Source organism: Drosophila suzukii, chromosome 3 (genome assembly GCF_043229965.1).
Source record: "Drosophila suzukii chromosome 3, CBGP_Dsuzu_IsoJpt1.0, whole genome shotgun sequence".
Classification (NCBI taxonomy): domain Eukaryota; kingdom Metazoa; phylum Arthropoda; class Insecta; order Diptera; family Drosophilidae; genus Drosophila; species Drosophila suzukii.
In genome coordinates, this window is record NC_092082.1 from 13,477,919 (window position 1) to 13,503,504 (window position 25,586).

Sequence of the window (25,586 nt, forward strand, 5' to 3'; positions counted from 1 at the left end):
AACCAACTATATTTTTTCTTTCGTACAAAAAACAAAGTAAAACTAAACATAACCCATTCTAAGCCTAGACTATTTCTCCCAGTGTAGCCATATTCCATCGCAGCAGTCGTCCGGGACCAGTTGACGGTGTCCAATTTGCTTTTTTGGCCATCTCAGTTATCAGAGTGCGCGTTTTAATGAGTTCGAGTACGTTTTATGAGCGAAAAACTCTTGAGAAATCGGAGGAACCACAAACGCACCAAAGTGGAATGCACACAAAAATGTTAGAATCTCGCCGCGGCGATAAAACTTTCGCGAGTAAAGAGGCCCAGTCGAAAAAGGCACAGGCACTCGACTCGACTCGAAAGATCTCCAGAGCTCATCATAATCAACTGGGATGGCGATGGTATGATGGTCTTATGATGATTGTGATTGGTGTCGCCTCACCTGGGGCCCTTCACCTCCTCGCTTTGTCTCTCACCTGGCTATTTCATGGGTTTTTTCTGGTCTGGCACGTACGCAGATGCCGCGAGATGCAAAGATACAAAAATACACAAAACCACCGGAGGTACGTGGCATGTGAAATATGTGCAGAATGGCTAAGGAAAACGCCGTGGAATTCATGAATGAATGTCGTGTGTTCTGGCTTAAACGGAATATGAATGAAAGGGGGAAAAATGCGCACAAAAGCTTAAGCGGATTTGCCGGAAAATCTGTGGGAAATGGAAAAAGCAACCGCTTCACAAAAGTAGACAAGAGGTTTTCGTACGGCTATGAAAACTTGGCAAAGCATATTTTTAGGCGGCCATTTGGCAAACAGTTCTTTTAATAACTTTTAGATTTGATCAATTCACTGAAAAAGAAGAACGTATTATTATTTATATTTAAAAGTTATTTTTTTGTAAAACTAAGTTGGCACTTGGTGGTTCAGTCAAAAAATGTATAGCTTGTACTTTTCAAAATCTCCACAGACGGCAAACATAGAACACCCAACATAAAATACAATTTATTTTGAATACGCAGAAAAATATACAAAATTCTCGAAACATAAGATGTCGACCACTTCTTCAGAATTAGAACACCCAAAATATGTTGAGCTGCAGACTAACGACGGCGTAATCTTTACAGTGGACACTCGTTTGGCTCTACAGATGGGACCCATTCGCAAGTTAATATTTCTTGAGATAGAGAATAATATTACCACGACCGAAGTTTTTCCTCTGGCTAGAGTAGATGCTAAGAACTTAAGATTTATAATCAAGTGGTCAGCATCGGTTGCAGATCTGAAAGATAATGAAATGGATGGACAATCGATTCTCAAGAAACTCCTTGATGAAGACGATGCCGACTACGAGTTCCTTTTGCAACTCATCCTGGCCGCAAACTATCTGCAGATGGAGAACTTACTGCAGGCCACAACCCAACTTTTGGCCAATGCCATAGAGGCGTGCGAAAGTGTCGAGGAGATTTGTGACTATTTCAACGTAAAAGCCGATTAAAAATCATTTGTTTCATCAGTTCCGAGAGATCGTAATTCTTCCGATCCTTCAAAATTATTATAGTGTGAAAATTCGTAATAACTATGCTCTCGTGAGTAATTCTGTTATTACTCATAATCATTTTTTATTTCCATTTTTTTTCAGGAGATTCTTATTTAACCGTAGAAGACCATTTTTCACCAGTTGAGAAACCACATTGATAAAAATTTTATTTTGTATTAATTTCGTTTTTTATAAAATCTTTAACATTTCTGAGATGAACAATTTTGCTGCTGTAATAAAGAAAAATGTATTTCAACCAACCGAAGTTGTGTACTGAAATAAAATACGAATGCTTTTTGTAAGTAATTAAATCTTTATTAAATCTCAATTTGTCGGTGATTATTATTCAATATTTTTCTGGTTTTTCTGTTGTTTGTGATCTCTGTTTTTATTTGCCAAAACTCTCGCTACACTTATTCCGCTACTTTACTTAACTTCTTTACTCGTACTTAACCCTTTTCGCATTTGCAAATTTTCACAACTTTTTCTGTGGTTTTCCTTTTTTTTCATACTTTGGCCTTGGCCCAAAAACTCTTTTCTCCAATCGCTTCAGATGGTGTTCTTAGTTATTGCTATAGATCTTTTATTTTTACTCGTTTTTATTTTGGTTTCTGCAACTGCAGAAATTGGCAAAGATGTGTCGAAAAATAGGGAGTAGGAAGAACCAATGGCAGAAGAACGAAAACTGGTGGGGATCGAGGAGGAAAGGCCCTGCTGTAATACGAAAGTCGGTTCTAGATAGCTCGCAATCGCATTTAACGCATGCATATTACTCGGGGGAGTTCGAAGGGGTCGAAACCGACGACGCCTCTGGCTCTTCTGCTCTAATTCTTGTGTATCGTACACTATAAATCGCTCCATAGAAAAAGTGTAAACTATGCTATCCCATATTGATAGAGTTGTATAGCTTCGGCTGCCTCATCTCATATAAATAGGTGTATACATAAATGAATATATACATATATATTCTGCCTTTGTATAGTCATTAAATATGTATAATTTATTTATTCCGTTTTTTATATATATTTGTTTATATGTATATATGCAATATATATTGCTTAACTTTGACAATGCAACGCTTTGAAGCAAGAGGCAGACATAGAGAGAGATTCAGATTCAGATTCGGATTCGGATTGAAACGAAGGACTGCTAAATGTAGTTTCGATTCCGTGGATTATCCAAAACCAAAACCGAAAACATTACCAGCCCCCTGTGTTCGGTCTAGAAGAATGAAACTTGCAAAGGAAGCGCCACTGTATCGTTAAACTAATGTCCTTGGGTTTTTCCCTTAATCGGGGGTTTTCGAAATAAGTTGCTTCGTTTAATTTATATGCTGTGTCTGTATCTGTATCTGTATCTTACTAAGTGTCCTTTGAAACGGAGTTCATTACGTTACGTTTTAGTTGTAGTTTAACTTTAGTTTTAGTTTTACATTTACTTTACGTCTTTTAAGTTTATATATTCACGAGCACGCGCGAGCATTTCAATTTGCATTTGCCTCAAAATGTACAATTTTGTGTTTTTGTTTTTTTTTGTTTTGGAATTTTCTCCATATTTTCTTCTTGGTTAAGTTTACTATGTGGAATGCTTGAGTAAAAGTTTCAGTTTCGCTTTTCCCTGCTTTTACAAAATAAATATTCATCATGATGTTGTTCCATCTGGTTCCGATCTCTGTACTCTGTCTCTAAAAAGTTTTAGGTTACGTGACTTACGTCTTAAGTTGTAATTTTTTTTCTTTTACTGGTTCTCCTCTCTAAAAAACATCATTCTGGGTCCAACTTGCTTCAGTTTATTTTTCCTGATATTTTGTTGCCATTTATTATTAGAGTTTTTATATACTTTTGGGGTTACTTTCTACCCGTACCTTTCTCCATCAGCTTGAGCATTGTTTTGTCTGCTTTTTGGGTTTCCTTCCTATCTCTCCACGATAAGTTTTAGATTTGCAAATTTTCTTTGGCGATATGTATGTACATGTTAGAAGACAATCGAGAATCAAAAATAACGAACTCAGGCTGGAAAAAATAAAACGAAAACAAGAAAATTATCTTTCGTAAACATGTCTTTCGAAAAATTAGAATTTATTTTTCCGTATTATCGTATATATGTGGTAGTTCTAAGTTTAATGTGTTGTTTTGTTTACTTTTAAGCTTTTTACAATAATGTAATTATAAATGTAAAACATAATTTTTCGTTTAGAATTGTAATTTGTTTGTATTTTTTTTTTTGTGTTTTAGCTGGCTTAATTCAAAATTAAAAATGTATGGAAAGCAACGGTAAGTTTAAATTAATGTCTAAGCTTTAATGAATTGTTCTCAGCCATTTTTTGCTTTAATATAATTATTTAATTGAATATCATTTAGTGTTTCTCCTTGTTGTTGTTTAATTGTTTAATTTTATATAATATAATACATAATTGCCTTGACTCAAAAAGCGACTTAACATTTCTACAAAAGACGAATTGATATTTTGATTTGCGTTGTGAAATTGGCTTGAATATCGAAAGAATTTTATTTACACACAATTAACAAATAAAGAAGGTGAAACAAAGAACTTAAAATTAGAAAACCGAGCGGCACTCTCGCTATGATCAACAGAAACCTAAAATTATTAATTATGTTCTTGAATGTGGCCTTTCTTTCTTAATTTTCCTCGCTCCTCACGCTTCCTTCCTCCTTTTTTTTTGTTTTTTTTTCGTTTTTATTTTATTTGCATTTTTTTATGCCTGGCTGTTTTTTGCGTTGAAATTTTTCTTCATTTTCCCCAGTTTGCTGGCTTAATTTTTTGCTTTTAAACATTTGTTGACAATTTGATGCTGCATAAAATACAATTGTTGCTTGGGTTGCTGTTGTATTTTGCTGGAAAGTTGCTGCCATTGCAATCGTCATGGCCTATGGAATCTGCAAGAGAAAGTTTTGATTAGTTTTTGTTTTAGCATCGTCCTGGAAAATAGAATTAAATGCGGCTGAAGTTTAAATGGCGTGTGGCAGGTCGCTTAGCTCTTTAAGGATAAAGTGCAACTGGCCATTGCCAGCACACAAAATCCAAAAGCCATTACACTCTCACAAAAAAAAAGAAATAAAAAAAAACCCTAGCAAAAACGGCAATGGAAATAGAAATGGAAAAACGTTGCCGCCACCGAATCCTTTGTGACTGCATATCGCCAAAATACATTTGTAAGGGACTCGGTGACTGGTGGCCAAAACTGCACGTGACACTTCACTGGCCATTGGCATTGGCAATTTTTTGCTTGGCTCACTTTTTGGCCATTCGATTTGGCCGCAAGGACACGCCCGCTACATAATTCAGGGGCCTGTACACTGGGATGTCTCAATTGCGAGATTGCTTTGGCCCCAGAACCCAGAGCCACCACTCACCAACCACCACCCATCGCCACCCACCCGTGGGAGCAATTTGCAAAACCAGTTACACACAGAGGTTGTCCTTGCCCATCGAAGCGCGAAATACCCTGGCTCGTCAATTACTCCAGTAGAATTTAATTATTCCAAAAGCCAAATGAGTAATTAACACCATGAGTCCCTATATTTTCTACAGGATAATCGAGTCAAATGCTCTCTTATAAATAAAAAACGGAAATTAAATTGTCAAATGGACTTAAGAACTTTGCAATGGAATTTCATTTAAACCTATTGAAAATATTTCAATGAAATCGAATTCCAGCTGCCATTCGATTCAATTTAGTTTTAGCCAAATAAATTTACATTTGACAGTTGGTAGAACTATTCCAAACTATTTTCCCTGACAGCCATTGATTCTCCCTATAGTTCTGCTTGAAAAGGGATAAATTAGAGGGTGAAATAGCCCCATACCTCGTCAAATGCCGACTGCCCTCGTGGACGGCCATTTCGGAGGACTTAAACTCGTTCAGCTCCTTCCGAATGGCGGCCTTGTCCTTTGGCGTCAGTCTTGTCCACGGCTTGTCCGCCCGTCGATCGTAGTCGTGGGCCTGCGTGACCTCGATGTAGTCGTTGAACCGGATGATCTTCTTCTCCTTGAGCTCCTCGACAGTGGGCCGAAAGCTGAGTTTGCGCAACAGATACGACTTCTTCTCCTCCTTCTGCTTCTTCTCCTCGGCGGGTGATTGAGCTGCACAAAAAAAGGAAAGTAAGGTTTAATAAAATCAAATTTTATAGTAATTGAAGCGGGAATGTTAACTAAAATCAAGAATTATCATAGACACCTGAGAAAAAACTCTAGGGAATATTTCAGATCAAAGATTATGTATATTTATGAATGTCTAACCTATAATTCTAATTTTATAAAATATTCGTTTTCAAAATAGTTTTATGAGAGTTTAGTAGAGAAACCTACATTTTTATAAGTAGGGGGGTTACTTAAGTTACATAGAGGATTTGGAAATACTAATAGTTAATGAATAAATTAAAAAGTACTTTATTATGTCAACCATCTTAAATTTCAAAACCTAAAAAACCTTTTCAGCTTTTTGAAAACAGGTATATTTAAAAAAAATGTTTGGGAGTTTAGAACAGAAACCTACTTTATGAAAGAAAAGGATGTTGATCATGTTCTAATAGTCCATTAATAAATGTAAAAAATACCGTATTTGTTTAACTAATAGCTTTAATATTAAAAAAATTAAACTAGCTATTTTAGCCATTATAATTCCTCTAAATTCCATGGAAAATTCTTGATTGAAGAAAGCCTTTACCCTCTATTTCATATCTACTTACTTTTTAAGATGTTGCGCTCGACTAGCTCCTCGGCCGTGGGTCGCATCGACAGCCGGCGGATGAGACGTGCCCCGATCGCCTCCTTGGACTCCTTGAGCTCGTTGTCGTTGACCTGGTGCAGGATGTTGCGGTTGATCAGGTCCTGCATGTCCGGCCGGAGTTTCAGCTTCAGGGAGAGCGACTCCTTGCGGGCCAGCTTGGCCAGCCGGGTGTTGTCGTTGTCCTCGTCCCTGTAGACGATATGGCCATCGCTCTCGTCACTATCGCTGCTGCTTTCGCGTATCACAAAGGGCCGGGCATTCTCCTTGTTCTCCACAGTGCACGGCAATTGGATGTTGAACATTTGCTGCCTGCTGTGGGTTAAGCATCAAAGGAGGCGTCACATTAAAGCATATTAGGCATTATGTCATTATGTCATTAGCAGTCGCATTAAACACTACAAACAGACATCGCACATTGCACAAAGCAAAACCACAAACAGTAACTACTGGCAACTACAGGCTACAGACTACATACTACAGACAGCCCATGCATTACAGTCCTTTCTCCTCTGAGTCCTCCTACTCCTCAAAGCCCTCCCCTTTCCTTTACTTTGCCTTCCGCAATCTTGGCCAGGCAATCTGCCAGATTTAGGCAGCTTCTGGCACTCACATGTGCATAAATATCCCTGCATGTGTTAAATTTATTCATCCACGTGCACACAATTCTAGGTCTTTCTGTATCTCTAAGTACAGTTGCAGGTGAAATGGTAGCGTGGAATATCCATAAATATTTTAAATACCTGCTTTGCATATTTAATCGTTTATAATTGCAACGGTTTTACAGGCTAATAACGAGCTTATAGCGCAACGAATTATTGTTTTGGTTGTAAAACCCAATTTTCATATTTTCTTTAGGACTACAAAAATGTTGCAAAGTACTTTGATCATATATCCTCATTAAATTTTTACGTTCACAGTTTGTTATAATTCATTTTTTCTAGTAAAATTAAAAATTAGATTGTCTTTAATTTCGGAAATAAAATTCAATTTAATTTTATCAATATCCCTAAAATTTAAACTCACTCAGGAAATAAAATCCCCTCGCCTATTATCATAAACACCACTGTATCTTGTCTATCTTTTTCCATTTTTGTTCTTAAAGTTTTGTCGCCAAGCCGAAAAAAGAAATGAGAATGCTTTTTCCACCTCTTTATTTTGCTCTGCTGCTGCGGCAGTTTGGTTTTTCCCCATTTCCACATTTTCCTCTATAGTCTTTCTACTTTTTTTTGTGAAAACGGCACGTGGAGTGCACAGCTGGCAGCTCACACCCGTGCAAATAATATGCAAAACACATGCATATATGGTACGTATGTAGGAGCGCTCATGTGTTTGACTTTGTACTTAAAGCTGTCCGGGGGTTTGGGCGAAGGTTTGAAAAGCCCGCCTCGAATGCCATATCCTGTTGGCTGCTTCCGCCGCACTTTTGGGGCGTTAATGCAAAACACGATTGGATAAAAACCGAACAAAGCTGGGTATACTTTTTTTTACAGTGAGTGTGGGTGTGTGTGACGCAGAACGCGTTTCCCTGGAGGGAAGAAGCACTACATAGTTTCCTCATTGCCAACTGTCTCCGAGGAAGTCGAGTGGAAATGCCATACAGGAAGTTGCTATCTCCCTAGAAGATTATAACTTGTAACCAGAATGTAAAAAAAAACGTATGCTTTTACATGGCAGATATTTTTTTAATTTCCTAATGCTTAGAAAATTTAAAAGTACTCTCCATCTTATAAGCTTTTTGTAATCATCCCATCAGTCTTTTGCTTTAAAAATATAATTTTTATTATTTTTTTTTTTCAAAACGGTTTAAAATGTTTAAAAGTTGCAAGCTTAATTAGTTTTTACTTTTGAAAATTCTATCAGCATGGCATATATTTTTTTTTAATTCCCTAATGCACAGAAAATTTAAAAACCTCTCTTCTTTTTAAGCTTTATGTAATTATTACATTTTTTAGTAATTTCAAAAAGGATTTAACAATTTTATTAGTATTATTAGTCTTGTTTCTCATCAGTTTTTTCTTCAAGAATGTATTTCTAACATTGTTCAATGTTATGTAAAATAATATACAATTATTTTAACATTGTAAACTTGATTCATATCCCTTTTTAAAAATTCCATCTCAAACATAACCTTTATGTTCTCCCACATTTCTTTCCTGACACATCTCCGTCACATTTCAAGCGATTTAGCCCCCATCAAAATGGATTCATAGTGCGACATATCCATAAATTCAGCCCACTCTCACATTTTTCCCGATAGAAAGATAGATGTACAGATGGTTAGATATTGGAGGGCGCACAACAAGAAATCGCTTTTTACCAGGCACGTTTTTCGTTCACGCTGCGCGGCGCTGCAGCTATTTTACATATTTTCCCCCTTTTATTTGATATCTGTGCTTTATAAAGTGCATAAATTGTTGGCCATATCGGTCATGTGAAACCAGAGGAGCGAAATACTCAGGCCTGCCTTTGTCCTCCACTCAATTTGAATTTCAATTTCAATTTCGATGCACTGGCGGCACACTTGAAGATTTCATTTGGCCTCTGGACAACTTAAAGGCAAACTTTGCCTAATGAAAAAACTTGACCGGGAAACTCATTTCCTTTTTAGCTTTCCCCCCTCTTCTCTTATTTTTATTTTTTGCATATTTCGAATGTGGGAAATATCAAATTAAAACTGGGAAGGCAAATTGTAATTTGAAACAAATTCCTACTTGAAATGAAACATGCAGGACTCAGAGGGAAATACAACACAGACAACAGTAGCAAAAGGAAGAGACAAAGAAAGTTTTTACGAAAAAAGAATTCTACACACACAGATACACACAGTCACACAGATACACACACACACATATACTGGGGTAATGGAAAGGACTCGAGTGTTGTTGTGTTGGAAAAATAAAAGAAAAACTCATAAGAGGCAAACAACGAAAATCGCAGCAAAAAAGTTTGTAATTTAATAAGTGTAAGAGTACGGCTGTGTGTGTGTGGGCTCGTGAGAGAACTACCAGTGTTGTAAAGTTTTGCGTTTTTATTTACCCAAAAATAAAACAAAAACTTGTACAATAATACAGAGAGCTGAGTGTTAGAGTGCAGCAAAGTGCAAGTATACAATGAGAGCAGTTTTTGTTTTTGTTTTGTTTGTGAGGGGATTATTTTTGAAAAGGACTGCGGGGAGTGTTATACAACAGAGTAGGAGTGTAGTGTTATATAACAACATTGAAAACATTTAGAAAGAGAGAAGTATAGAGTGAATGGGAGCCATATGAGAGGGTGCACTAAAAGCATTTATTGTTTGGGTTTCATGGTTTTCACATTACAAATAAATTAGCTAAAAATTGTTTACCATAGTCTAATCCGTGGTCGTAGTATTGGCCTGATATTTCGTTACATATTTTGTTGTTTTAGTTGAGATAGTAGTAGTAGTAGTAGATATAGAAGTGGATGGATTTGTTGTTCGACACGCACACACAAACGAATCGAATCGAAATTGTATATGAAATAGAACAAACACAGGTTTTCGGGGGCAGTCGGGGGGAGGAAAAGAGAACAAATTGTTTTTGTTATAGAAAAGATAGATTGAGTAACAATAAGAACATAACAAGTATAGAAAGGGTTCGGGGGAACTATTCTTTGGTGAGCTTTTTTCATCGGTTTAAAGTAGATAAAAAGTTGTGATTATACTAGAGAGAGACTAACGAAACTCTCTCTCTCTGGGCAAATTAACAAACTTTAGTTGGGTGTAATGAATAAAAAACTACCAAAAAACGTGGGGAAGTTGAAGGTAGTAAGGGACGTGTTTAAACGGGTCAACAGGGAATTTAGTAAAACGGTACAAAATGATGCTACTTAAAGGGATAATTGTTCGGATTATGCTTAATCAAGGGAATTTTAATGGTAATTGGTTTTCTTTCTCTCCATCCATTTTAAATAGGCACAATTTGGAACTCACATATGTGAAAAAAGAGTTTAGGCACAGTTTAAAAATATTTAAATGCTGATTTGATGTGTTATGATATATTATTTGTATATATACCATATAAAAATCTACTTAAATCGTTCAGAAATAACAAATTATCTTTCATCGCATTTTTATAGAAAACTTAGGCATTTTGCTAAGGTTTTTCAATGTAGGAGTCCTTTAACAATGGTTTTTTTATATTTCCTTGATTAAGCATAATCCTCTTCCATTATCCTATTTCGATCTGGTAATCCCATCTGGTACTCACTTGAGCGAATAGTTGTTGCCCGCTGCATCCTGGCGAACGACCAGCGGACGCTGGTTGGTGGATTGCTGGGCCGCTGCTGCCGCGGCTGCCGCCATCGAACCAATACCGCCATTGCTGTTTGCCAAGGCCGCCGCCGTTGCCGCGCTGCCCGCCCCATGCTCCTGGGTGGGCGTGACCGGCGTGGAGGCGGAGGCGGGCTGGATGCCGCCCTTCTTCTTCAGCGCCGACTTGAGAGGAACTGCATTTGGTTTGGGCTCTTTGGCTGGAATTTCCTCGACGCGCTGCGTGTCCATCATGCGCACATGGTTGCCACCGTATGGGGCGTACTCGTCGTCCGAGTCAAGCTCATCCTGATCGGGATCGTGATCTGTTTTGGGGGAAAATGTTTAAAATTAGTACAGATTCAATAGGCAATTTAATGTATTTCGGGAAAGGTTGGGGGAGAGGAGGGGACTAGCTATTGTGGGTGCTGACATCAAGTTGATAGTATTTTATTTTATTTTTCATTATTAAGAATTATAATTATTATTATGTTCTATACTTATAGTTTGTGTGACAAATTGGTATCTATATTATTGACATATTTTTAAAGTTTCAATATTTCTATATGTCATATTATCATATCACATCATATCATATCACATTATATCATATCATATCATATCATAGCATATCATATCATATCATATCATATCATATCATATCAAATGTATATAAATTCCTTACCTATAGTTTTTGTGACAAATTGGTACCATTTATGATTGAAATACGATGTTAAGTATATTAATATTGAAAATTTTTACCATTTTGGTAGAAAACGATATTTAAAAATTGAAAGATAACCTAAAATTCTAGTTCGAATTGAAATATAGTTATATAAACTTAATATCAACATTTCCCAACTAGCATACATTATGAAGTGCGCGTTTTTGTTAATGAGCTGAGGTTTGGCTAATCTAGAAGGGGGGTTTTCTTGGGTATGGGGTCTTCAGGAGAGGTTCGGATCGGTTCGGTTGGGTTGGGGTCAGGTGGGGTCGGGTGGGTTCGGGAATTACCATCGTAGTCGTAGTCCTGCTGGTAATCCTGATCGTTGACGGCCCCCGGCCCGTGCGGTCGTCCTGCGATGAGCGTGGGACTCGGAGTGGAGAACATCGGGGGCGGTGGGATCGGTCCGATCTCCGACAGCGGAATCGGCGGCTCCGGCAGTTCGCTGAGCATCACGCCCGGCGGCAATTTGCCACCCGGATAGGGGGGCGGAGTGCTGCCCGGCGGACCACCCACCATTTTTCCATCTTCGCCATCTGATTAAGATCAATTAGAAAATTGGTTCGCAATCGTTTTCGTTTTTTTCAGTTTTTTGTTTTTCAGTGGTAAGAGGAGAGGAAGTAGAAGATACAGATAGAGATAGATAGATTTTTATAGAGAGAAAAGAAAATGAGAAGAGAAAGTAAGTGAGCAGCTCTTCCTCGTTGTCTAGCCAATGTGTGTGTGAGAGTGTGCATGTGTGCGTGGGTGAGTGACTGTATAGGTGTGTGCGCGGTGGCTTAATGTGGGTGAAGTTTGGCGATAGAGAAAAGGAATCTTATAGATCGGTTCCAATTAGGTTCCAAAATCTAAAAAGTCCATTTTGGAAATAAATAAGATTAACACTTATTTTGAAAAAAAAAACAACTTTATACTATTACATTTACAAGGCGTTTGATAAAATAATTACATTTTATACTTTCAAAAAAAAAAATGTTAAATTCAAATAATCAAAAATTACTTTCAAAATTGTTTAATTTACTTTAATTAAAAAAAACCAAATAAAATAAATGTATAATTTATGTTTTAAATTTTAAATAATTATGTTTTTTAAGCTCGTAAAATATTTCTTATTATAGAAAAACTCAAATATTTATTTCGATTCTAAAAAATTAAATTTTCTGAATTAAAGTTTTAAATTGGGAATACTTCTGGGAAAAGTAAATTCGTGTACTCTTTAGTTTCCTTTGCTCTGCCACCCAGCGCCTTATTATCTAATGACTTTAAGATTGCCATTTGCAAGGACATTTCCCGCACTTACACATGTGCTCGTTGTGGTAGCAGATGTTGACCCCTCGCCGGGTCAGCTTGTTGGCGCCGGCGAGCGTGTTGGGCCGCTCCATCTTGCCACTCCCGTCCACCTGGTGATGGCCACCGCCTCCGGGGGGCGGCAGCATCGAGCCCTGGCAGGTGGGCTGCTCGATGTTGGGCGTGGATATTGTGCCATTGCCTCCATGTTGTTGTTGTGCATCAGTCTTGTCTTTTCTTGGTTCTGCAACAATAGAGAGTGGGGGCGAAATGAGTCAGGAGCAAACTAATTTATGTTTAAAAAAAATACAAAAGAGTAGCCAGCACAATCCACTTGGCAGCTGCAGCAGAATGTGCACTTGACAAGCTTTTACTTTAATTGTCGTGTGTGTGCTGGTCAGAGGCTTTTGGTCCTTGGGTCTCCTCCGCTTGGCGGTGAGTCCTTTGGGCAGTGGGAAAATTGCCTGGCGGGCAGCTGCTCATGCAACCACTTCACTGGCCACAAAAGCTCTCTTATACACCAGGAGAAAATTTAGTAATAAAAAAGATTCCTTACTATTCTAAATTTTAAAAAATATTCCCACCTATCTACCTTAAATTCTAGGTTAAAGGTATTTTTTAAAGAATTTTTTATGTAACCCTATAGCTTCCTTTCTCCAAGTGCACACATGTCCCTGCTTTCTTTCGCTTCTGTTCATTTTCTCCGTGCTCGAGAGTAATATTTTTTAATTGTTGTTAAAGGCTTAAGCGCTGCCAACTCGACTGGGTCAAATTGCGGCAAGGACTCTTGTCCTCCTACGGGCTGACATGGCGGATGCGCATTATTTCCTTGTTAAATTTAAGTGAAGGGTATAAAAGAACCAGCGATGTGGGCAAAACAAGCCGCAAAACGACCGGAAATTGCCCAAGTCCCCAGTTTCTAGTACCACTTTATTTTTAGACATTATCCCACAAAAAAACGAACTGAAGAAAAACATCTTATTTTCGTACTATTAGCGCAAAATATCACGCAATTAAAATTCCAACCTTAATAGACCAGACCAGACCAAACCCAAGGCGAAAGATCGCTTACACAAAGCAATTAAAGTGAAATTCCAAATACATTTTCCACTTGCCGATCGTTTGACAGACAGCCCCAAAAAGAAGAACCGTCGAAAATCCTGCGCAATTCCCACACGAAAAAATATTTATGGCCTAAACAGAAAATGAAAATATCGCTCACACGGCCATCAGACGATTAATTGGCGGTTCGGACTAGCAAATTAATTTCGATTTTTCAACAAGTTGCGAGGCATAAACAAACCGTAACAGTGAATAATTCATTCAATATTAAATGCAAATGTGCAAAGCAAAAATTCGGCTTGCATACCAGTTGGGTTAATCGCACGTGAATAAATATCAAAGCGGCTCTAAATACGCAGACCAAATTGCCACCGGGGGCGGCAATATTATATAGTATAAACATATATGTGCTGGAGGGCGTGGCCAATCGTCAGCACCTCGGCAAACTATTCGAAACAGATACGAATTCCGCTGGCACTTTGCCAGCCACCAAAAGACTTGACGTGTTTGCCTAAATATGTTTTTAAACAAAGCGTATTTTTCTCGTTTCGTTTTTTGTTTGACGCGCTGAAGTAATGAAATTATTTTTCACATCAAGTTCAAAAACAGCCAAAGAAAAATAAGACAAATAAAAAATATGATGGCTGTCAAAAGAGAAACCGCAGAGGAAAATACCTTGACTTTGACATAGGGTTGAAAATTGCTAAATATTTAATCATTTAATTAGAAATATTATTATTTGGTTAGGCATTCAAAAGCATTATATACCTTCCCTTTTTTTTTGCTTATTTATCTGATTTGACGCCTGTCAAAGGAAAACCGCTGAAGGAAAGGCCTTGATTTTGATATAGGTGAAAATATTGTTTATAGCATACTAAACACCTCGGTAATATATACAAATTAGAAACTAATGTAAGCAAAATGAAAGCCAATTAAAATTCTGTATCAGTTATGCAAATTGAGATAGACGGTTGTGGCTCTTGGCCATTTATCAATTAGAGCTGTCAGCCCTAACTTAAAACACAAAGAAGGGCCTTAAATTAGCTGGATATCTCTAGTCCTTAAATCTGAGGAAAATACACCCACACTTCTCATATCTCAAATCTATACACAGGAAAAAATATCAAAGTTTAAAGCCATTAAGAAAAGAGTTAGATTCCTTAGTATTTTTTCATCTCTAAAAATAGTATATAAAGAAGAGGCTAAAGAAATAATATTATTTCAATGCTTAATACATTTAGCACTACATAAATTTATTTTCCCAGTGCTGAGACCTTTGAATTCCCATCTGTCCTTTGTAATCATTCGGGGAAAGTCATCAAGTAAAGTTTTCCCGCCCGCCTTTCTCTCTTTCACTAGTTCCCATTTCCACCCGAATATTTTCCCTTATCAGAGAACATCTCTCATTCCCTCTGTCTCTGGAACAATGTGCACACTAATGACATTAATTAGGCAGAAAGTTTGGCCTCTAATTAGCAAACAAACACACGCACACACAGAGGAACACAATGTGGCCAAGTACAAACATGGCCAAAATCATTATCGCCAAAACCCCGCCTCCCGCTTCCGAACACTTAAAACAAAACTCTAATCAATTATCCCCAAGTCTGGCCTGCAATTACAAATGGGGGAATGGGAACAGAACATCCAGACAGTCTCCTTTTTAGGTAATTAATGCATAAAGTGTTGGCTTAATCTCAGACAAGCGAACATTTCGCTTGGCTTATTCACTTTCAGAATTAATTATTCAAAAATCATGTCCAATGTGATTCTTGAAAACATTTCAAAGAGCAACTTCAACCCAAGTTAATAAAAGTTTGCCTGCCACAATATGATTTTCTCGCACGCAACAACAAATTGTATTTAATTTTTGTGTGGGCAACACCACGGTGACGTCACACGGGATTTGGATTCATGTTAAACGTAATGCGGAGATTTATTTATAATTCAGCCCTCGGTCCGGGAAAATCGAACGGGGGGGAAAAACACAAACAATCCGTTATGCAGCCGCCAACTAATTGCGCGGCCACCCACACAATCGCATAAGAGCAGGTACACAGAGAGAAATTAATAACTATTTTTGAAATGCTTTTATTAACTAAATTGTTTCATTATATACAAAAATATATTTATAATATTATTAGATATATTGTTATTATATAATATTTTGTTTTTAATTTAATGGATATCTTATAACCTTTAAATATCTTTTCGTATATATTTTAAACATCAACTTTTCCTATAAACCACATTAAAAAAAATTTTAAAATATTACCCCAACGTTCTATTTTTATTTTAAGCTCAGAATCTAAAATAAATAAAATACTAAATATTATCTAACATCTCTTAAATAAAATGTACAAAATCTCTGTTATTACTTAAAGTAATTAATAATTTTGTAAAGGCGGGGGATTAAGCAAAGTATTATAATAAATCATTCAAATGAGCCAATATAATCTTATTTGTTTTTCAATTTATCCCTTTTGGTTTCGGTGCATGACCTCTGCAAAAAGAGCTTGTTTTATTGGCTGCCTCTCAACAAATCAGCGAGTAAAGGGCCCAAAAGTCGGGGAATGGGAGTCGAGGGCCCACTGTAACTGCAGGCAATGTGTGGATATTTGATAAATAAGCAATGAGCATTGTGTATTTGCGGTGCCAAAGGGCGAAAGGGGGAAAAAGTGTGGAAGTAGCCCTGGGAATGCTGCACAAAAAGGCCGCAGGCAACAAATTTTCATAGCTCATTTTCAGTTTTTGCATGGCAGCAGCAGCATCAGCAGTCGAGAGTCTGAGGACATTTGGGGAATAAACGAGAACATGTGTGGCAAAGATATGTGTGTGGGCTCCCATTAGAGATTGACAGGCCCAGGGAAGGCTTGACGTCACAACGAAATTACATTACTCATACGCCATGTGCCCATGAGCAGCAGCAGCAGCAGTTGAGGGGTTAAGAATGGGCGAATATCAGGCAACAACACGTGCATTCGACTTAACCCTGGCTGAAATTTATATGCCACACCCAGAGAAAAACTGCATCTTGGCCTCCAAAAAACTGCTAAAATTACAAAACTACATCACGTATACGCCATGCTGCACGGCAAACAACTTGGCAATTACAAAAATCTCACATATCTCGCACCCCCACCCAATTTGCAGCGGCTGTGCAGGCATTAAATCAACACTCTGTCACAATTCATTAAATTTAATTAATGCACCCACCTTGCTCTCATTGGTTCAATAAAAAAATAAAATAAAAGAAGTGATTAATATACATATGGGCACATTCATACTTTGTAGACTCTCTCTACACTAAAATAGCCATTTAAATATATATTTTTAAATGGATTATAGTCCTCAGTAATACACTTTGAAGTCTTCACTTTGAGTCATTTAATTTAATTTGAAATTTTTTTACAAACATCTGTCCAAACCTCTTCACCTTAAAGGCAACTGGTGAAGATGGTTATATATTCATCCTTAAAATCACTTGACACTTGCTGCACTACTTTGTCATACCAAATTATCTTTGAAATAACTTAAAGAACTTGTCTACTACAATTTTGTTTGATGGTGTTACAAAATCTAAACCAATTCGTGGGTGCAATTTTATAATTTAACACATTTTAAAACGTGTCCCATGCGAATTCCCCTATCCATTTGCGTTTTTGACATGTAAAGTTCTCTTGCAAGTACTCTTGTGTCTGTTAACTCGTCGCAAAAATTCACAATTTTCTATTTGCCATTCGTCTTTTCACAGTTTTTTGTGTTTATCGAAGTGAAAAACATTTTCCACTCGAACAAGTGCACTTGACAATGGCAAATTTTATTGAATGTAAAGCAGCAGATGGCAAAAAAGGGTTTGCTACGTATGTTCCTGTGACCAAAAAAAAATTGTCAAGTTGAGCAAATAAACTAAACGAAATTGGGGTTTCACACACGGTTTGATATCATATGATAACCTTTCACCTTTTGCTAAGCTGTTGCTTCGCCACAATTTTTACACAGAATTCCATTAGCAGCCGTATAAATCCAAAGGCACTTAGGCCGCATTTTATCTGTGAGCTTTGGCCTTTTCTCTGGGCTGTTTACTTTCAATATTCTACTCACGGCGCGAGTGGAGCGGAATAAAAAATAAAGAATTACCAAGGCATTTTAACACCCTGCGGCCAAAGACGACACATTGGCCCACAATTCGCTGGCCGAGATTGAAATGCGTTTGGCATTTAATAGGTTAATGCAAAAATAAACACATCAAACAGCGGGCTGCAAAATACCTGGGCGAACAATTAAAAGTTTTACGATCCAAAGTAAACAAAACAATGCAGGCAGGCAGCGCCAAATTAAAAGGCGATTAAAAATAAATTAGGTTTTTCCCCCGGCAATTGTTATAAGCCAAATGGCAAACGCAGCGGGACGAGATGTAACATTTAAGTTAAATAATGTTTGAGTTTTTCACTTCGCAACAAAATCACCCAACCGCCCACCCATCAGAAAAGCGAATTCCTCTCATTGAATTGTATACAAAGGTGAAGGTCGAATGCCGCAAAAACATAAGCATCACTCGAAATTTTTCGACCAAGCAATGTATTTTTTCTTCGTTTTTTTATTTGCTTCCCCATTAACGAAATTTCTTAGCCAAAGATTTGTCATCGCAATGAGAAATTTCTTTAGGTGGCGAGGGAAATAAATTTCGGAGGTGACGATTGATGGTCAATTCAAGTGGGTGGAATACGGCAAAATGCCTTCGGTTTTAGAGGATGCCTTAAAACAGCACAATCTGTTTGTTTTCATTAAATAAATTTTGTTTAGAAATACTATAGCTTTTAATTAAGTACCAGTTTTAGTATGTTTTTAACAACTAGTACTTTTAACTACTACTGATATTCAATAGTTATATTATGTATTTTATTTTAAACTAAGGCCAACTCTAATCTAATCAACTTTTGAGCATTTATTTTTGTATACAAGAATGAAATTACTGATATTTGATACTTATAATTCCTTCTTTTATTTTAAACTATTGCCAACTCTCAAATTTCCAATTAAAAGTCAAGTTTTGTGCAAATACAAACCAAAGTCAGTGGGTATATATCCCAATTAAATGGAATGTGCCCAGTCCAATCTCTAATTGGAATTCTGTGTTTTCTCACCCACAATTTCTCCGCTTTCTCCGCCGCTTTTTGCCATTTGGCGTTGCCTACTTTTCTGGGCGCATCTATAAAATTTACACCGCAGTGTGCGTGTGTGTGTGAGTGGGCTGGAAAAGTGGGCGTGGCCATACAGTGGGGTGAAAAAAAAGAGGAAAGGGGGCATTCGACGTCCATGTGTCGAGTGTGCGGCTCGTAAAGTTTCCGGTTTTTCCCCGCACTTGTTGTAGTCTTTGATTATGTTGGAAAACCGCAGTTCAAGTTGAACCGCCGACCTTTCCCCATTTGCAGTTTTGAACTTGGTTCACCAACTTTGGCATAACTTTTCCTTCGGCATTTTTTTTTTTGTTTAGCCGACTCTGACTCGCACGTTGTTGATTTTTATTTTTATGGCATTATTTCGTTCGTTCTCGACCAATTCTTTATGCGGGCCGTGCTGTCGAAACGGTTTTTCATCAACTTTTGGGTGGCTTTTCCTTGCTTTTCCTTGTTTTTCCCCCCGCCCCTCCCTCGGGGTCGTTTCCGAGTTCAAGAAAAATTAAATGTTATTTATGCTTTTCTCGTTTTGTTACCAGTCTCATTTTTTACGATATGCAACAATTCCTTGTGCGGCCCACCATAAATCAGTTAAATAAAGGAAAAAGAGAGATTTATACGCACCTACCAATGTCCGACCTTTTAAATGAATTTATTCTGATAATGTCTAGGCTCTATGGGCTCTTCAACGCTCATTTGTTCTCATTTTAATACCCGATATTTATATTTATTTTCTACCCCTGCATAACTGAGTGCTGATTTCATCTATCGAATTAAGAAAGTAGCAGCTAAATTTTCTTGCTGCCGCCTCATAAATCTGTTGCGTTATATAGCCCACATATATTCTTATATTTTGTATATTGAAAAATACAGAATTCGGGCCACAAAATATATAGCAATTTAAGAGAGACAATGTGACATTAATTTCGATGGGCCATAAAACAAAATACCAGAGAAAAGTTCTATGGGGCAAATCAAAAGAAAATAGGATATGGGATAGAGAAATGAACTGCAGCGAGTGTCAACTGTCATTAAGTCTTAATGTATAACGAACATCATCATTTGCGTCTTAGCCGAAGAACTTTTGACACTTGGTTGTCAGAAGTGGGGAAAACTCAATTAAGCGGTTTTATTTTTGATAAATAATACAGTTTTTTTAAGACCGCAAAATAGGAATTTTAATAGTTGTTACCAGGGGAAATAAAATTTATTTTGGTTTTATATTTAAATATATTTTGGCTATGTGTATATGATATATTTTTTGTGGATATTAATAAAATAAATCTCTTTTTGAGACCGTAACAAAATGGTTTGTTGACAAGTTAAAATAGAAACTTTATGTTAAATCACAGTGATTTATCAAATATCGGAAACGACATGTTTCTGAGCACACAAATAGTAAATCAACTTGTCGCTCGTCAAAGTGACACCATTTAAATTGAACTCATTAATCAGACGCAGCTGTTAACCAAAAGAACCCTAAGAGGTTTTCGCAGATTTATCTAGCAAATAACCGGGCTTACACACTCAACTCGACACAATCACCTGTGATAGGTCGACCACCTCCACTTCAGAATACTTCCATCAAAGAAAACTTCTAGACACGGTCGTCCCATCAAATCGTCTTAACAAGCCCGCAAAAGAAAGTGGATAGAAATGTGGCAGAGAGTCAGGTGGCAAGAAAAGGGAAACTCATCAAATTGGATTTGTTGTCTGGGGCAACCGATCCGCATCCACGGGTGGTGTCTGCCACTCGTTTTAGCCGATTTCTGGGACTCTCAGACTTAAGTTTAAATTTAATGAAAGCCCCGGTAAACGGCTGAGTCGACGGGGTAAGTCAAGACAACAGGAAAATCGGCTGAAGTAGAGTACAGTACACTAGGCACATTAACGAGCTGGCAAAGGGAAAATAGCCCAAGGGCCTAAAGTCTTTCACCATTTTTTGGCAAGAGGTTTGTCGGCTTTTTCCGAGGGGTTTTAAGGGTAAGAAGTTGAGTTACATTAAACGTCACTTTAACACTGCCAAACGAGTTTCCCTGGCCCAGGGCCATATTTGTGGGCTAAGACTCGGGCCCACATTGCTCGTAGGCAAACAGGGCCCAAAAGCTTTTCACACCCAATTGCTGGAACAACAAAATAACACACAGCCTCAGCTGCTGCAGGAAAAACGCTTAGCCCGGTTAGGAAAAGCCAGATCCCAACACAATGGCATCTCTCTCTGTTTTTCCCTTTTCAGGGGGGGGAAAGGAAACCTTGCCAATATGAGTTTTCCCAGTGTGTTTGTGTTACGTACGTGCTTTGAGCTATTTTTTGTTATGGTTAACGCATACTCCGAATTATGATTACATTCTACGCTCGGAAAGACAAACTCGTGTGTGCTAGAAACTGTCTTGTACAGTGGGGCTTCCTTTATTAAAATTAATGAAATTGTGAAAGGTATCTGTTAGACTTAGAAATATTAGTGCTTCATTTGGATATGCTATTATATTTAAGTGTTAATTTATTCACTGTCATTTACAGAGGTGATTCCCTAAATAAATGAAATGTATCTGTTAGATTAAGGAGTTTTAATACTTCATTTTGACACGCAGTTATATTTCACTGCTAATTTATTCAGTGTAGAGCATTTTAAAAGTTTATTTAGTAATTTATTTAGTTGTGAGATATAAATACCCCTTTTTAAATAAACTAAGATCTTTCTAAATAACGTTTTTTGACTGTACTTGTTGTAGCCTAATCTTGATCGACATTGAGCACACAATTTGCTTGGCTAAAAGTGTATTTTAGACAAGCTTTCCTACTCAACAAGCTTTGTTTCCACGAATTTCAGCGATTTCTGTACGTTTTATCATTAGATTTCGCAGTTTTCCGTTCCTCGGTAATAAGTTTTTCGAGGAATTCCTCTTATGGCAAGATTTCCTTCGTCCCGGGTTCATTCCCCATCCCAAAAACCTAAAAACATGGTTATGGGCGTTGGCTTCAATCAATAGCTGAAGGTCACACGGGAAGCTCTCGCTCACTGTTTCCATTTATTTATTCTATGTAGAATAAGGGCAGGAAAAAAATTATAAGCGTCCTGTTGGGCACATTAATCATACGCCATGTGTTGCTCCTGTCGCAGAGCAATTAGTTTCAGCATTTATGGCTTGAATTATGCATAGGATGCCCTGCCCTGCTGACGATATTCGTGGCATCTTGGGCAGTAAATTGCTTTAATTGACAGCGGAAGTGCCCCGAAATAAAACATTTTAGAGGCAGGCGTTAGAGGCTTGCAATAAATTAGCCATCACTTTTGGCCAAAAACAGCAGCGGATGCCTGCAAGGTCATCATTATAATGATGATTTCTTGTTTGTTTTGCTTTTCTTTTATTTTGCCTTTTGGACGTGGCGAAAAAACAGAAATCTGTTGACAAGAAGTTGAGCGGTATTTTTGGCCAAAACGACATAATTAAAAAGAAATAATTTACTGCCATTTCTTCTGGCGGCGCTTCTGAAAAGTGAAAGTAATAAACATAAATTAAAGCCCCGGGCAACCCAAGGATTTCCAATTCTCTAGGGCAAGCTGCTGACTGCCATGATTGATGGCAGAAAGTGGAACGCAAAGGCTTTGTCTTATGTAACTCAAGGAGTATTTGGCATCCGAATTGTCATCAGCTGATGCCATCGAGATATAAATGAAGCCTTACGAAATATGATTGATTGTTATGGGTTTAGGGGGACAATTGTTGATCATCGGAGCTCATTAGGAATATTATTTCTCCTGTACGACATAAGGAAGTAATTTAGAAGGATGGAAGTAAAGAATTGTATGTATTTGTTTTCCTTTAATCCGCAAGCTTATGTAACATACAAATCTTTTTAAAGATCTGACCTAAATAAACGCAACATTCCCGACCTGATTTATAATTTTTTTATAATATTTCACACCCGTTATCTTATTTATTTTTAAATTTTAGTTTTCCCACAAAGTTTTCACTGAATATGCTGGATTCTTTTTATTACTATATTATTTTTGGAAGACAGTAATGGCCGTTAAAAAAGTTCAACCTTCTCGCCTCTAAAAATACACGATTTTATATTTTTCCCACTTTGCTTATTTATTTAAAGTCGTTAAGCGTAGGAAAATGGCAAGAAAAACATTTATTCTAGCTGCCCGGAATTTAAGCCAGCGAAATAAAACATATGAATTATGTCCGCACATTAAAGAGACAACATCGAAAAATATAAAAAGAAAGAAAAATAAATCGGCCCCAAAGAGAGACGACATTTTTCAATGGCGTCAAAGAATTTTCAGGCGAGAGTTTTCACCGAAATGAATCACTTTGCATTGAAGAACCCGCAAAAACCAAAAGAGCGGCAAATAAATTCCCATTCAATGAGTCAATGTGTCACATGCACATCCCCGCAATTATAATATTCAACAAAATTAACATGTTTACCTATAAATAAATAAGAGAATGCTGCTCTGGGCCAAAAATAAAATCAAAATGTATATCTATATATATATATGTGCAGATAGAGAAAGAAAATCGTATACAGTTCATTAACATGTAAAGACTGCAACAAATTGCCAACACATTTCGCCTTGGCGAAGGTGAAGTTCATTAAAATTCCGCGTCACTCAAAAAAGTATAAAACCAAAATTGCCGAAAAAACTTAGAGGCAGCGATTGGGTGAAGGTCGCGACTGGGAAATAGTTTTTCTTTGTTTCCCCGCATTTTTCTTTTGTAAATTTCTGTGGTGAGGCAGCATACTCATCAGTATCTTTATCTTCATCAGAAGCGCCATCATCATCACCATCACCATTAGCATTAGCTTTAGCATGTGCGGACAACGGCTGGAAATTTGTTTGTCCCGCCCGGTTTGTTTGTTTTTCTTGGCCAACTGATGGAGGGGCGTCATCTCGCTTGATGACGTCCACATCCACATTTTCCCGCTTTTCCCACCCACAATTTCCCCTCCACCACAGACTTTGACCTAATCTGTATTTTGTTAGCCTGACGCTGCAAATGTTCGGAAATGCGTCCCACAGACATCATTGGGAATTTGAGATTTATCTGCGCCGGGGCCAAAGTAAATTTTGATTGGCAAATAAATGGAGGAAAATTAATTTGATTGGAATTTCGACAGATAAATAAATCTTGTAAGAGTGGCAATTGGGCAACTATGTATAGGAAATTGCGACCACAATTTAGATGGTTTTAAGAAATGTTCACTATAAAATTGTTTAAAAATAATATGCATCAGAAATTATTTAAGATTATATACTATAGTATATGCCTTAAAACCATACATCATATTTTTTCCGAATAATTACTCATCGCAAATTAATTTCCTGGGCAACCAAATGTACTTCTGTCTATTGAATAATCCCAGCTAAGTCCCACACACACATTTCCCCACTCATTCGGGAAATAAAGCAATTTTCCTGACCATATTCAATCACCTTGAATCACGCAATCACAACATAATCTGCCTGGCTAATGTGCTCTTATCGCCACTCGGAGTAAATTACAATGATGTGATGGAGAGCAAAGTGTAATCAAGACACAATCAATCAAATGGAAAAAGAAATAATACCTGAGTAACTCAACTCGGCACTCTTTCTCCTTCCGCCTCAAGTGTGTCTAATTGAATTCCGAGAGTTTGCCAAAAAAATTTTCCCATGGACCGACTTTGATAACAGCTTAATTACTTGATAACCTGGGGACACCGACATGCTGGCTCTGTGGATTTATGTAATTAGTTTGTTCGAGATACTTTCCACTGATGGCACATGCATACATAAATTACCATAAATCAAAAAGATATATAGGGAGGGGATAAGGGGGGTTTAGGGAAATTCCGACAAGGATGATGAGTGGTTAGTTAACCACTCCGATGAAGAGGAGCAACTTTCTGGCCAAAAGTCAGCGCTTGACAGTCATTAGTCATATAAAGGCGAACAAGTGGGACAGATATGTGGCATGCTGCCTGATGTGGGTCCGGATGATAATGATGACAGCCAACAGCGGAAGCTGAGCAACAGAAAAAAAATGTGAATAGCCAGATAGTCAGGGTCACCGCTTTCCCATTTTGACCCCCCATCAAGATCAAGGACAGCCCAAAATCAAAGCCGCAAAAAGCGAAAAACCGAGGCAACTGCATTTTACTGTGGCTAACTTTGACCTTGACAACAGACAGGACTCGTCCTTGACAAAAGAATAAAAAAAAACTATGAAGACTAATCTCCTAAATTCAATATTTCCAAAAATGTTGTAAGTAATAGGTTAAAATGAGATTTCTTTAAATGCGTATTACTGAAAGCAACCATAAAAACAATTTTAGGGTATTTTCCTAGTAAAAAATACTTTAATATTTTGTTTACATTTATATTAAACTGTTTATATCTTTTTTTTCAGTGTAAAAAACGCACAAAGAAAGTGAATATTATGCAACAAGAGAGCGAAGCCGCAGAACCACGTCTAAAAACCCTCTGTAGAACCGAAAAATAAACGAAATCTGTAAAAGGTTTTCCGGCGCTATGCTTTTTATTACAGTTTTTTCTATTTAAAAGCATATCCCGAGGCTTCCTTTTGTATCTCTAGATTTTCAGGGTATGACCATCGCAAAAGGGTTAATTAAAGTTGAGCTGCGCCCACGTCCCAAGGTAAGCAATAAATTTTATGGTCTCCCCTGTCTACTTTTCCTCGTATTTTTGCTTGCTGAGATTTTCCCAGGATTTTCATCCTTTGTGAAAGTCCGAAGCTGAAAAGTGGCTTCAACTAGTTTTCTCTTGAACTCTTGCTTCTGCGAA

General features: G+C 37.4%; 2 protein-coding genes across 17 annotated transcripts in view; one reads left to right on the forward strand and one right to left on the reverse strand.

Moving 5' to 3' along the window:
* Window positions 1-920: 920 nt before the first annotated feature.
* LOC108011846 (S-phase kinase-associated protein 1) lies at window positions 921-1,781 on the forward strand. Its single transcript, XM_036815977.3, has 2 exons — window positions 921-1,569; window positions 1,623-1,781. Exon 1 carries the CDS (start codon window positions 1,032-1,034, stop codon window positions 1,476-1,478), a length of 447 nt encoding a protein of 148 aa, XP_036671872.3. The 5' UTR covers window positions 921-1,031; the 3' UTR covers window positions 1,479-1,569; window positions 1,623-1,781.
* Window positions 1,782-3,561: 1,780 nt separating this feature from the next.
* Window positions 3,562-25,586, reverse strand: part of LOC108011801 (protein nutcracker) — a 108,270-nt gene continuing 86,245 nt past the window's right edge. For 8 of the 16 annotated variants that reach the window (XM_065865046.2, XM_036815969.3, XM_036815965.3 and 5 more), the window contains 7 exons: window positions 12,562-12,792; window positions 11,552-11,797; window positions 10,497-10,863; window positions 9,614-9,643; window positions 6,230-6,582; window positions 5,348-5,624; window positions 3,562-4,417 (listed from right to left, as the gene is read on the reverse strand). In XM_065865046.2, coding sequence (XP_065721118.2) covers window positions 4,402-4,417; window positions 5,348-5,624; window positions 6,230-6,582; window positions 9,614-9,643; window positions 10,497-10,863; window positions 11,552-11,797; window positions 12,562-12,792 — 1,520 coding nt within the window. In that variant the 3' untranslated portion in view covers window positions 3,562-4,401. The remainder of the gene's footprint in view (window positions 4,418-5,347; window positions 5,625-6,229; window positions 6,583-9,613; window positions 9,644-10,496; window positions 10,864-11,551; window positions 11,798-12,561; window positions 12,793-25,586) is intronic. The other 8 variants (XM_070996550.1, XM_036815967.3, XM_036815974.3 and 5 more) reach the window with 4 other exon arrangements.